The sequence below is a fragment of the Brachionichthys hirsutus genome, chromosome 2 (genome assembly GCF_040956055.1).
Source record: "Brachionichthys hirsutus isolate HB-005 chromosome 2, CSIRO-AGI_Bhir_v1, whole genome shotgun sequence".
Taxonomy (NCBI): domain Eukaryota; kingdom Metazoa; phylum Chordata; class Actinopteri; order Lophiiformes; family Brachionichthyidae; genus Brachionichthys; species Brachionichthys hirsutus.
In genome coordinates, this window is record NC_090898.1 from 10,649,211 (window position 1) to 10,662,818 (window position 13,608).

At 47.2% G+C, this 13,608-nt stretch overlaps 1 protein-coding gene across 1 annotated transcript; it reads right to left on the minus strand.

The window, feature by feature from the left end:
• Positions 1 to 8,261: 8,261 nt before the first annotated feature.
• On the minus strand, positions 8,262 to 9,738 carry snai1b (snail family zinc finger 1b). The gene is made up of 3 exons (XM_068751254.1): positions 9,657 to 9,738; positions 8,798 to 9,343; positions 8,262 to 8,443 (listed from the first exon to the last, which is right to left on the minus strand). The coding sequence occupies exons 1-3, from the start codon at positions 9,736 to 9,738 to the stop codon at positions 8,262 to 8,264; spliced, it is 810 nt and encodes a 269-aa protein (XP_068607355.1).
• Between the last annotated feature and the right edge of the window lie 3,870 nt (positions 9,739 to 13,608).

The following is a 13,608-nucleotide window of genomic DNA, read 5'->3' on the forward strand; positions in this document are numbered from 1 at the left end:
GTCATGTCGGAATCCTCTCAGTATTCTCCACAGGGGTTATTTTCTCTGGATTTAAAAAAACAACAAGCTCCCAGGTAATGACTTCAGTGTGTCAGTTTGCTTTTATTTCATCTATCTGGAATCAGATTAATCTCCAATCAACAACATTCTAGCGAATGTTAAACCTGCAGTGTGCTGCGGCGTTTTGCATTAGATACCGTCATGTATCTGGAGCTTGTGCTTGTTTGGGGACATATGTGTGCACGCATGCCACCCTGCACTCCCCTCATCTGGTCGGGCCCTCTAGCTGGTAATCTGAGCATAGAGATTAGAAAGAAAAACAGCGCAGAAGAATGCCTTTGGTTGAGCCAGGGAGGAATTTACAATGGCCTTCAGGCTGCTTTGACCTCTCCCTCTCTCTGTCTCAGTCACACATACAATCTCACACCTAAAAAAATAAATGATTAAGAATCTATTTCAATTGTTCTTGTACATTTCGGTCTCATTTGGGAGCTCTGGCGGTCATTTTCCAAAACACGTTAAGACTTTATTCACTGACTTCAGTGGAGATTGAATGTAGTGACATCACTGGGATGGAATCCAACAGCGTGACGCCATCGATCATATGAATGCAGGGGTTGTAATCAAATCCTCAGCTGTAACATATTGTCTTATTTTTCTGAAATAAATCAGAAGCGGACTCTGAAGGCATGTGCTGTTTGTCATGATGGAGTTATTTGTATTCTTTATTTGATGCCTGCTAAATCTTTAACCATAACCCCCTCCCGCCCAATAAAATATAATAAATGAAACAAATATTGATTTTCTGACACACAAACAAAAAAATATGTGATGTGATGATGGTGTGGTAATATTAAATTGCCTGTAGAATAGAGTTTTGTTCTGTGTTGGCCTCACCCTAACCTGGAAACTCTTCCAGGGGGTATCTTCCCTAATGCCAGCTGGGATGGGCTCCACCGTTTTCATATTCATATGTATACTGTCAAGGCTGACCATTTCATTGCTTGCCTTACTGGAAGTCAGTGAAATTAATGAGTAAAAATCCTCATTAGAATTCGTCAAAATGATGAAAACTGCAACAACATGAACGGAGTATTGCTTTCATGGTCAGACATAGAGAAGATGTGTTTTGATCCATCCCCATCTGTTGTGGTTGGAATGCAATGGTCACAGATGGATATGTCGCCATGTGTGCAGAGTGATGACACCATGTTGTGGGACAGACAGGGAGTTTTAATGCACGAAGCTTCAATGGAGTTCTAATTTCAGAGGGACAGCTGTGCGGATACTCAAAACCACCTGATCTGAACCCCGCGCTCCGTCACAGCCCAGCAACCTGCCTTCCTCCCCGACAAACCTCAGTAAGTGTGTGTGTGTCTACAGGTCCTTGCGCAGACGAAGGGGACAGGTGTTAAAGACAGGAGGTGCCGTGTGGCCCCGGGGGGGTGTGGTCAGGTGGGGTGACACACCTGTCCCTACTTGCACGAGAGGCTCAGATTACACACACACACACACACACACACACACAATCATGCACATCAGCCTGACCATGTGTTGGGACACGCAACGGTAAACCAACTAGCCACTCATGCAACGGGAATTTACTTAGCAGGACAAACCAAGACTGATCCTTGCTCTGCCAAAGGCAGCACGGCGAGCGTTTGAGCAGAAGACGGGCGACACCAGACGACCTGGCTCTCCCAGGAAAGTGTATGTGATAGAAAGAAAGCAGGGAACATGACCCTGAATATGATTAATCATTGTTTTCCCTGCACGGTGGGTTTAGTGTCTCCATGATCTCTATGGATCACGTTTCTTGTTGTTCCTTTGAAGAAAATAAAGCAACAATTCCACAGCAAATCAACCGATTAGCCCAGAAATCATTGAATAGGACTGCACAGGAAACAGCTGTTAATCAGTGTCCTGATTACCGGTAATTTTGCTGCACTCACATTGAACGTATGATCATGTAGCATCAGTGGAATTCCCCTCCGGGACACACATTTGATTAATTCAAACTGTATGACTACGAAACTCATTACTTGACATGATTTTATTTTTTTTAGTTGTCTGAAAAGTTTGATGGAGCCTGATGGCCCTCTGTGCACTCTTTTTAAAAGAATGCAAGAGGACACCCATCTGAGTGGCACATGCAGTGTTCCTGTAAAACCTTGAAGATGGGGGGGGAGATAGGCGTCTGGCCCTGGGGTGTGGATTTCAGGCAGGTGCATTTGCCTTGTCTGCAATTCCTCAAAGGATGGGACAAGGCAAGAGGAAAAAGAAAAACAGAGAGAGCGAACACACACATCCAACACCCTCCCTGCTATAGCTTTCATTGGCTGGAATGTGTCCGGACAAGAGAAGTGTCCTGGTCCTTTGGCTGCCCCTCCTGGCCACACACAGGCCCCAACAGGAGGTGGAAAAAATGCACCTTGCACTTCTTAGTACCAGCATCGGTTCCCTTGGGGCAAATACCTGAATACCTGCAGTAAATAAGAGGGGGCGGGGAGAGAGATAATGGTACAACGTAAGGCAAGACAATTATAAATTAAAGAAAGAAAAGATAAATTGCCAGCAGTGCAACCGGCTCATTGGGAGATCCAAGATAGCTATTACTAATACAATTAGTCATTCATTCTTTATATATTCTGATACTTTTCTCGCACCGTGCTGCAAGTATGTAATCTCCACATGTCCTATTCCCTGTCCGTATTGTCTCTCTCTGACTCCCTCATGTCACAGCATGCTGTCCACCGCCTTGCCCCCTTGCTCTTACATTTCACCCTGACTGGCCCACAGTGAAATGCATCTCAGTAAATCTCTGAGTAACTGCTGAATCTACAGGAAAGCTCTGCTTCCAGCGGAAACAGCAGCAACAAAGCCCGAAAGGTTTTCCCTCCCAAGTAATCCCTGCGTGTCAGTCATTCATTTGCCCATACTCCCTGGATGGAGGAGTGCTTATCGGTGAAATGAGGCGTGTTAAGCCACATTCGGATTAACACCGCTGCAGGAGGGAGGGAAAAAAAACTTTGCTCGGTGCAAAAGAAAATGTGGGCTTATTGAGATTTTCAAGATCAAGCTACTGGAACAAATGCTTTGGAAAGTAGAAGAACTCTTAATGAAAGCTAAAAATCTGATTTGCACATAATTCACAATATTTTATATTCTTCAGCAGAAGGCACAGGGCATGAGGCTCACGTCAGTCTTCTTCTTGCTTTATACTTTGAGTACATTTCAGAGCTGGTGCACTTTCACTTCTAAAGACATCTACTTTTTTTTTTTTTTACTCTGCCACGTCTGCCCTCTTTATGCTTAGGAAAGTGATCAGAATTTAACAGTGCAGTTCAACTGTCCCTCAACAATGGAGACCTGGATGCACGTACGTCGCTCTGGATGGGATGAGGTCGGAATCCTGTTATACACAGCGTTTCTCATCTGTTTACTCTCCTGTCCATTTATGGCTCATCCTCTACCCTCTGACCCTGTGGGACTGAGAGGATCTGTGTTTAGGAGGAAACACAGCATCAGCCACACAGCACACAGACACTCATCTTTGAAAGGGGCCAGCAGGGGCACAGAGGTGGGCAGGAAATGGCTTGTACCCCCTCCGAGTCCATATCCTGTCCTTGGGTGTACGGTAACTGTTTTATTTGTCCGGCGCTTGGCGCCCTTTTTTTTTTTTTGGTGTGTGTGTGTACCGTAATTCTCGGTGTACAAGCCGCTACTTTTTTCCAATATTTTGAACCTTGCGGTTTATGCAACGACGCGGCAAATTTACGTATATTTTCCCACTTTCTTTACGAGCCGTGTTTCGTTAAAGCCTATTTATTTTCGTTACAAAATTAACGCCCGCCCGCCCGGAGGGAAAGCCCCGCTTGCGCGTAGCTGGGGAGATCTGCGAGAAGGGCCCGGCGCTCGTCCAGAGTCGCCGCCGCCGGACCGCCGTACCCGGTCCCCGCCGCCTGTCCGCCATCCGCTACGCGGCGTCGGACGCGCCGCGTAGCGGGGAAGGAACCCACCCCCTCGACCTCCCGGGCGTCCCCACCCCTGCCGCACCACGCTCCCACCCCTGCCGCACCACGCTCCCGCGGACGGAGGATGAGGGGCACGGGGGCAAGGGGGACGGGGACACCCCGCCCGTCGGAGGCTGCGCGCCGCGCAGCCTCCGACGGGCGGAGAGGGGAGGGCGACAGGGCGACTGCTCCCCCAGCCGCGGCTCGAGCCCAGCCCCGCTTCGCACCCCAGCCCGACCGACCCAGCCCTTAGAGCCAATCCTTATCCCGAAGTTACGGATCTGATTTGCCGACTTCCCTTGATCTAACATGCCAGAGGCTGTTCACCTTGGAGACCTGCTGCGGATATCGTTACGAGCCGTGTTCCGTTAAATATCATTTGTCTTAATGCACTTGCGGCTTACGAATATGTGCGGCTTATTTTAGTACAAAATATATATTTTTTTTAATTCAGTGGGTGCGGCTTTTTCACAGGTGCGCATAATAGTTCAGCAATTACGGTAGTCAGAAATCTGTACGTCAAACTTAATGAAATCCTGTAAGCATTGTTCAAACCCCTCAGCAGAAAAGCATCCGCAGGGTATCTCTCTGCCCTCACGGCACATCTCATTGATCAAGTCTGAATTGCAACATTTTGCATTCCTCAACCATTTCTACTCCCTACTGATTTGATAAACGGCCCACAAACAGAAAAGCTCATTCTTCAGCAGACACCGACCAACCCACACACACCTCCTTCCTTTCCCAGTGTCCAATCGCTTTAGGAAAACTGGCCTTCATTGACTTTGAGTATTTATTATCGTCTTATCCCCTGTTCACCCTCTTCGCCTCAAGTTAGTATCCCTCATCTTGCAATCGAATTATTTTATACAGGCTGGATAAATGCTTTCAACTTGTAAAAAAAAAAAAGAAAAAGAGGAAGAAACAAAGGGATTCTTGATAGCAACATTCTACAAGGGTTCTCTTTTTGTGCTTTTGTGTCTTCTCTGCTTTGTGCATTGATGTTGAGTCAGAAACTGAAACCCAGTGACCTAACCTTCTTGGCACAAATCTGATCCTCTGGTGATTCACATTTCACATTTCGGCAGATTAATGCAAGCTTTCTCTTCTTTGACGTGCTGCACTATGAACCCCCTGATGGGCACACTCATGAGTCCGTGCACACACAAACAGCTTTAAGCATGCCCAGTTGCTTCATATCAGCATTTTCTTTTTTAAAGCTGTGTTTATACCAGACTGACAGGCTACTTCCTGTGTCCCAATCATTACCACAAACACACTGACGGAGAGCACAGCGGCTTTTGGGGGGGAAATGTAATTTCAGCTGTCAAAAGTGTTAGTTTTACATGTTTGGAAAGTTCTGTTTTGTCTGTGACATGTAGAAATACTTCCTCTTGCTCAAATCAAATGAGTGGAGTTTAAACAGTGGTGTAGATCTCCCATGCAGCAAGCGTTTAAAACACCATTTTTAATTCTACACAGGACGAATGTTTGGAGGCGCACATTTTTATTTATTTATTTCAAAGATGACGACACGCCAGCTGTAAACTGTCAGACATCAGCTTTTGTGTATGCAAAAGCTAAGTTGAACTGTTGCGACATCTAAAGTTTCAATGCACTGTAGATTTTGAAATAAGGAACTTCTGTATTTCATTTTTGTTTTGTTTTGTTTTTGTTTTCATTTAGGAGAGCAACAGCGCTTTCTATTGGAACATTACATTGAATGCCCTCTGTTGCATAAGCAGCTCGTCATAACCTTATTTCCTGTTAAGGAAAATAAAACATCTCAATTATGACTGATTCAAGAGCAGCACACAGAGCAGTCCTCTCTTATTTGTTAAATGATGGTATTGTATGTCTGTCACTAATGGCTCAGGAATGTCACATTAGTCAGGGGCTGCATGCGTGACGATGCGAACATTAAAACACTTTGAGGGAGCTCAATATCCAGTGATCTCATTGCCTCAAAGCTACAGAGTGATAGACTGCCTCCTACACACTGCAAACCTGAAAACGTACCCCCCCCCCCCCCCCAGCAAGATGTCAGAGTTAAATTTCAAAACGGCCGAAACATAAGAAATGACAGTCTGTTTGGCGGCATGCTTTTGTGACAAAACCTTGGAGGCGATGCTTAGAGAAAGTGGAATATCTTCTCGCTCTGAAGTATTCTTTGATTTGCATTTTTTTTTTTTTTGTCATTCTTCGTGTTTTTACCGGCGGCCGCTCCTCTGTGCCGCCCAAACGAGATGCTGTGGCGATGGAGGCTGGGCTCAGTCCCCTGTGGCCTGTACATCTGAGTCACCTGTGTAGGTGTGCAGCAGCTAAATGACTCCCTTCTCACCCTGAAAAAACAGCCTGAGAGGTTCAGGCAGACGAATGAATGTCCCTGTCGATCAAAGTGCCGCTCTCCATTCAAGCTGTCCCGTGCGAGTGTGCACATGTGCTTGTGCATGCATGCAGTCATCTGGGTGCTATTTACCCACAGTGGGCAAGCGAATTCATGCAATCTGATCCAAAGCTTTTAGAGAACCTCCTCACACACATGCCACCCCCCTCGCCTCACAGCCACCTCTCCAGGCTGAAGGCTATTGGGGGGGAAGCAGGTTGTTACCTCACTAAGACATGCCGGCGTCAGTGTGCGCAGGTCAAGAGGGCAATGGGGACTGTAGACACATTGCTTCCATATGTTCAGCCTTATAGTGGCTCATTAGCAGACATGCTTCAAAAGTTCCCGCAAGGTAACCGGAGTTTTTTTGGCCTTGCAGAGCAGATGGGCTTCACAAACTATGGGATATCTGTGTCAGACCTGAGCTTCTGTCAGCTCCGTCCAAACTCTCCGAGGGGCGGCAGCGGCTCAGTGGGTTTGTGAACCGGAGGGTCAGCGGTTCAAGTCCCGGACCAGGTGAAATATGGGGCGTGCGCTGGTGGCTGGAGAGGGACCAGTCTACGTCCAGAGCACTGCCGAGGTGCCCTTGGGCAAGCCCCCCACCACAAAAAAAAAAATGCATGCTATGAGGCTCCTATACTTGCATGTGTATGATTGTTTCGAGGGGCACTTTGTACTTGGGTGTAAATCAAGTTTAATTTGATGTGTTTGCAGTGGCTAACGCTGAATGACAATATAAATAATTTTTTGTGTTTTTTTTTTATTGTCAGTCTCAAGTTGGGGATTTTCCTTCCGTCTGTGGTCATTTCCACAGCAGGAAGTGGGTCACTGGGAGTCCCACTCTCAGCACAAATGTCCCTCACCGTGGCAGCCCCGACTGTTCCCTTTCTGTGCAGCGTCTTATTTATGCTCGCTCTTATCCGCCTCCCACCTTCATGCTCTAGCTGCATGTGTTCTCCATGTGTGCACGTGTGGCTGGCAGGTGTATGCAGGTGTTACCCGGATCACTCATCAGCCCACAAGCTCGCCGCTGGTCCTCACACACAGCTCTATTTTCCCCACTGTCATGTCTGTCCAGGTGAATTCATTTAATACAATGAGCGATGATTTAATACAATACCTGTTGAAAACTTAATAGATGTTGAGCACAGCAGAGACCTTTTATTTAAAACACCTTTATTTACTTTACAGAAGAAGGACAGTAATGATTTGAACTTTCAACAAGCATTTGTAAAAAAAAGAAAAAAGAAAAGAAATTCATAATAAAAGACTGTAAAAATGGCAGTATCAGTGAAGGCAAGTTGTGTCTTTGGTCAAGTTAAAGTGGTCCTTTCATAACCCGACACACAACGGGTGTGACACGCGGGTCACCTGTTGTCGAGGCCACAGCTAACACATCTCTCAGCGCCCTTCCTCCACAGCGCACCACGCTTGCAGCTGTCTCAACACACACACCATGCATGTATAGTATGGTGAGGAATGACATCCCCACACACACACACACACACACACACACACACACAAGCAGCTGCAACGTAGCCAGAGTCCCGGACCGGCCGGCACCGATAGGAGTTTCCTGGGAATTAACTGCATGTCCAGCTGCCCTCAAATCACACACACACACACACACACACACACACACACACACACACCAGTGACAAGACACAGCACTGTGGATGAAAAAAAGTACTAATGTACTAAAACGCAATACAAGTCCAGTTTTCAGTCCCATCATGGTTTTGCAGGTGAGCTGGCTGGCACCGACCCGTGCAACCTCCTCTGTGGCTCCTTCCATAGGGAATCAAGCCAACATGCAGCATCAACTGGCTCCTGAGAGCAGTGCGTGGAATGTGTGTATGTGTCTACGACGCAGGGCAGGAGCCAGAGGCATTGTGTTTGTGCAGCAGGGACATGCGGCTGAAGGTGCGAGCACACGAGCTGCACTGGTACTTCTTTACTTCAGAATGGGTCTGCAAGTGGGCGCGGAGGTTGGAGCGATCGGCGAAGGCTCGGCTGCAGAGTTGGCAGGCAAAGGGGCGCTCACCTGGAAAGAAAGAAAGAAGGGCACAACTTTTAGCGGCATGAAAACGCTACATCTCTGAGACACCTCAGCAGCCCAAAAGGTCTGCCCCCGGGGGTCATTGTTTTTAAAATGAGCCACCGATAAGGAACAAAAGAGGAGGAACACTGCTCTAACTCATTTAATGCAGATTGGTCTTTATCATGCGTAAACATTGTGAGGCCACCTGAGATTAGTTTGTGCCATGCTAAGCACTAACATTTGCTTAAACATCAATGAATATCAATGAATGAGCGTAAAAACAGCCGTTACATTCAGAAGGTGACAGACTCTGGGAATTGATGTATTCATCTCTTGCACAAGACTCTCGAAACGTACCTGTGTGAGTACGAATGTGTCCCCTGAGCAGCCACGGTCTGGAGAAGGCCTTGCCACACGTGGGGCACACACACGGCAGAGTGTGTGAGCGGATGTGCATCTTTAGAGCCCCCAGGCTGGTGTACTCCTTGGGGCAATGTTTGCAGTGGAAGGCCGGCCGTGCAGGGACGTCAGCGGGCAAGGACGGGCTCTGCTGCACCGGAAGTATGTGGGACAGCTGATGGTGGTGGGACAGCGCTGAGAGGCTGCTGAAAGTGTTATTGCAATGCACGCAGCCGTATACGTGCTGGGTGGTATCTGGGCTGGGGGGATCTGAAGTGCGTCCTCCATCCTCCTCGTCCTCTGCGCTGCTGCTTGCAGGAGAGCTGCTGAGGTCCAGAGGGCCCCGTGGAGACGGGGACAGGGACGCGGGAGTGATCGGGGAGAGGGGTGCGGGCAGGGCGTCGATGCAGCTGAAGAGCAGCGTTGGTACGGGGTAGCACGTCAAGGCAGAGCTGTTGGTCTGGGTTGGAAGTTCGGCCCGTGGAAAACTCTCTGGGACCAAAGCTGGGAACGCACGGGAAAAGAAGTCAGGTCACTTAAACTGAGCAGATAATCTAATTAAGCACTGATCTAATCTCGTTTTCATTCTTGGGAGTGTTTTTACACCCAACACTGATCTCGCCGGCTTTTCAATGACCACATTTGTCAAGTGAAGCATCCAGGAAGCTAGAAAATGTCCATCTCATGTTCCGAACGGGGTCTGATCAGCATCTTCAAGTCAAGTTTTGTTTTCCCTGACTGGCTGAGATTTACTCAGTGGGACAAATAGAATACGACAAATTCCAATAAATAAAGGAAGGCAGAATAAATACTTTACCGGTTTGGCTCTCCAGTGAACTCTCCTTGTAGCACGACTTCTTATTGGAAAAGTACTTCTTGACCAGGAACGACCGAGGCATGTTGAGATCTGGCTCCTCCAACTTACGATCTACTTCCTCTTCGGAGTTGCGCTCAGAGCCGAGGAGGATACGCGCTTTCAGCCGGTCCACGCGTCCACGCGCACAGCAAGAGGAGAGTGTCGGAGGGATCAGCACCGGAGTTAACGTGTAGGGGCGCATCTCAAAAGTTGCCCCCTCATATAGTAACCGGAGGGCAGAAGCAGCGGGGGGGGGGGGCAAAGACACACCCCGTGATGATCAGGGCGCCACCAGCCCCCCCGCACCACAGGTGACCAATGCGCTTTAAGCAGCAGCAACACGCTAATGCAATTGTCCTTTTTTAAAACAGCTCTAATAGCGCGCTGCGCGCTCACTTTCATCAGGTGTGCAATTCAAATGAACGCGCGGAGGAGACGGCTTTTGTATACTTGACAAGGTGCATAAGAATGTGTGTGTGTGCGTGTGCGTGTCTGTGCACACAAAGCAGGCCGCATTCATCAATCAACATTTTTTATCACCTTCATCATCTTCCTCACATCTGGTGAATTACTCCGCTGTCCAGTCACATTGAGGATACAGATACTATTTAAGATTTAAGAACACATTTATGATTGGGCGCCCTCTGTCGGCTTTAAAAAATAATAATAAACGCATTCAATATCAATTCTACACACTTTTCTGCAATGATGGAGAAACGTGAATTAAAGTGAATTAAAATGCGACTGTGCCTGTAAGGTTTCGAGTGGACTGACGCACGCATGCACGCACACACACACACACACACACACACACACACACACTTGGCTCTTTGGTGCGTCTGCACCCCGGTGATAGAGAAGGTGCAGGAGGTTCTCTGTGCGCCCCTGAACGCACCACACTGCACTCATTGACAACAGACCCCACTGTTCCCGCGGCAGATAAGTCCATTTAGATAAAGACTAACTGTTGCTTCCACATATTGTGAATGAATCCATTTTAATTCGAGTTGTTTTTTCCACCTCTATTATTTTTGTTATCATTGTGTCCTCATGACGCGCTGACCGCCTCCTTGTCTTTTTACTTTGCCATGACTCGTTTTTCGTGACAATAACTGCTGACTTACAGTTTCTCAGCTTCTCGGTGTCGTGGCGAAATCCTTGCCGTGGATTTCTATGTGTTTCCTGGACTGCACCTGTGCGCACCTTTCCACCAACCTGCTCCTGGTTGCAGTTCGACCGCCACGGACGTTTGTTTTTGGCCTGTACTTTTTTTTATTGTGTGTTCTTTCCATGTTGGGTTTTTATGGAGTTTTCCCTCATTTTGAGTAATTTAATATTGGTTTTATTTTTATTTGTATTGTTAAATTTGTATTGTTAATTGTGGATGATTTATGTACGAAGGACTTTCAACGGAAACAAGACCGCAAGGGCTTTTTTGAAATGCTCCTTTTAGACAGGATGTTTGACTTTATTTGTACTGTAATACATGCTACTGTGTGACTGTACTTGTACTCTAACATTCTATCTAATAAATATATTCATCATCATCATCACCCGGTTCGATGGTTTTGCACTGCACAGATTGTAAAGCCCTCCGGAGCAAATTGACATTTGCGAATTTTGGTTATACAAGTCAAACGTCATTGATTGATTGATTGACGTCATAATTTTCATTTACCGTATTACTTTATCTTGCGTTATTAATTTTCACTTTATTTTATTGTCACTTGACTGACTTCGAGGCGGGGGGGGGGGGGGGGGGGGCTGTGTGAGTCCGATTGTGTTCAAGTCTTTGCATAAATTGTCGTAATTTAATCGAGAGTATCTGGAAGATGATTTGTGACGTTAACGCTGTGTTCAGGGACCGTCTTGTATTTTTTTGACTTCTGCTGCAGCTGCACTCAGTCGGTGAAAATCAAGAAAGTTTCACGTTGCAAGGAGTCCAAATGTTCCGCGGTGTCAGGGTAAGAGGTGGGGGGGGGCACGCATGCACGCACCTGTCTACAGGCGCCATTGTCACGGCATGCGCAAAAGTTCACACGTCGTTAGAGCTCTTTTTGACGCAGACGCCACGCAGACTGGAGGTCAGAGGGGCAGTAAAAACAAAAGGCAAATAGACACACGTGAAAGTCATCAGAGCTGTGGATCCGCGGGGGAGGAGAGCAGATCGGTATACAGACCAGTATTCTTTGTACTACTAGGAGCATAATGAAGGATGTTTTTGCATCTGTTTCTCAATAGCCAACAGGAAATATTCACCTGATACACACACACGCACAGTGGAGAGAAAACAGCTGACTGTTGAATTAGCTCCTGTGAGATAAACGGTTTGTCTGCAGGGCCGACTTGCAGACCTCACGATACACAGAGGACGAGTAGACATGGAACGTTTGCTGTTCAGAACGGATGATCTCTCCTCTCTGGCCTCGGGGTCGAGCCACTCCGTAGGCCCACATGGCTCCAACCCACCACTGGCCCTCCTTCAACTAGAAAGCATCTCGTATATAAAATACAAAGCTGTCTGGTCCTAGCAAAGGTCAAGAAATGAAAGCCACAAGAAACAGAAATAAGGTATTGTTCAGGTAAAGAAGGGAGCCGGAGAACCCGGAGAGAACCCACACAGAGAAGGGGAGAACATGCAAACTCCTCACAGAAAAGGAGGAGTTGTGTTTGGATTTGAACCCACGACCTTCTTGCTGAGGTGCTGCAAAATTCCACCTCCCCGTATTTTCTACCTGTCTGAAATGATGACCTCCTGTAAAATACCAGTGTGTTTGAGAAGAGGCCACCTCCTTCGCCCCTATTCTGAATTTTAAAATGTTTTTGCTCGAGCACCAAGTACACAAACGCATCTTGAAGCCCCGTTTTGCATTTGAAGTCCCTGGCTGCCGGCCTCTGAACAATCGGCTGCATTGTCATTCAGCGCATTCAGCCGACAGGTGACAATCGCTTGAGCAGATTTACATTCGATGCTTTCCAGAATTGCTCTGAATCAAGTTCTTCTTTGTTCATGTGATGATCCAAAGGATGTGGATGCTCTCCCAACTCACGACGTGAGGGGGGACGTGACAACACAGCAACGCTCCCGTCGAATCTGAAAGAGCCTTGATGATGAGTCTGTGATTACAATCGGCACCATTGTGCCATGAATTCTCGTCAGAGTATTCCCAAAGCGCAGTAATTGTCTCACCCCCACATGTGTCTTTGTTCATACATGTGTGTATGCATGTGTGAGCATTGGCCGGTCCAAAAGCCCAGCAGGAGGGAGATAAGATTAACCCACAGGAATGCTGAGCTCATCGTGTAGACACGCACTCCCACAGGTCCGCTGTCTGCGCACGTTCATTGTTGGTGTTTCTCCATCAGACACAAACACACGATCCTTCAGAGGAAATCCGTCTTACCAAATTGACGCTTTGAAAAAGTCGCTCCAATATTCAATCCAAACAATTAACACAAGTTTTAAAATGCATTATGTGTGCCTTGCCCTCATCCCAATAGCTAATAAATTAGCAATCAGTTTAATATAATTCGTCCTCAAAGAGAGAAATGTGAATGAATGCATAAGCTTGAAATGTTGTCAAGCTTCATCAAAATGAATGCATGAATGTCTTGCTGCAACCAGTGATGGAAGGCAGAGAATAGCATTCATGTATTCTGTACAGTGTTACCTGATACTGATAGCGGTGGAAGAAGCACTTGAGGTATTCAGAAACATGATGCTCCTATCCATCCATCCATTTCTTGTAGATGAGGTGTGTAGGTGTGGCTGGAGCATATCTGTGTCTCTGCTGTGGGCGAGAGGAGGGGGACACCCCAAATGTGTCGCCAGCGCATCGCGGGGCCGCACAGAGACAGACCAACTCACGTACTATGGACAAGTTAGTGTGATACATTCAAGTGAATTGCGTGT

Bases quoted from the DNA above. Each gene is read 5' to 3' on its own strand.
- snai1b (XM_068751254.1), bottom strand. From the start codon at position 9,738: ATGCCTCGGTCGTTCCTGGTCAAGAAGTACTTTTCCAATAAGAAGTCG. The intron at 9,344-9,656 runs GTAAAGTATTTA...GTGCGTTCCCAG, and splicing joins TTCACTGGAGAGCCAAACCG to CTTTGGTCCCAGAGAGTTTT. The intron at 8,444-8,797 runs GTACGTTTCGAG...CTTTCTTTCCAG, and splicing joins ACACATTCGTACTCACACAG to GTGAGCGCCCCTTTGCCTGC.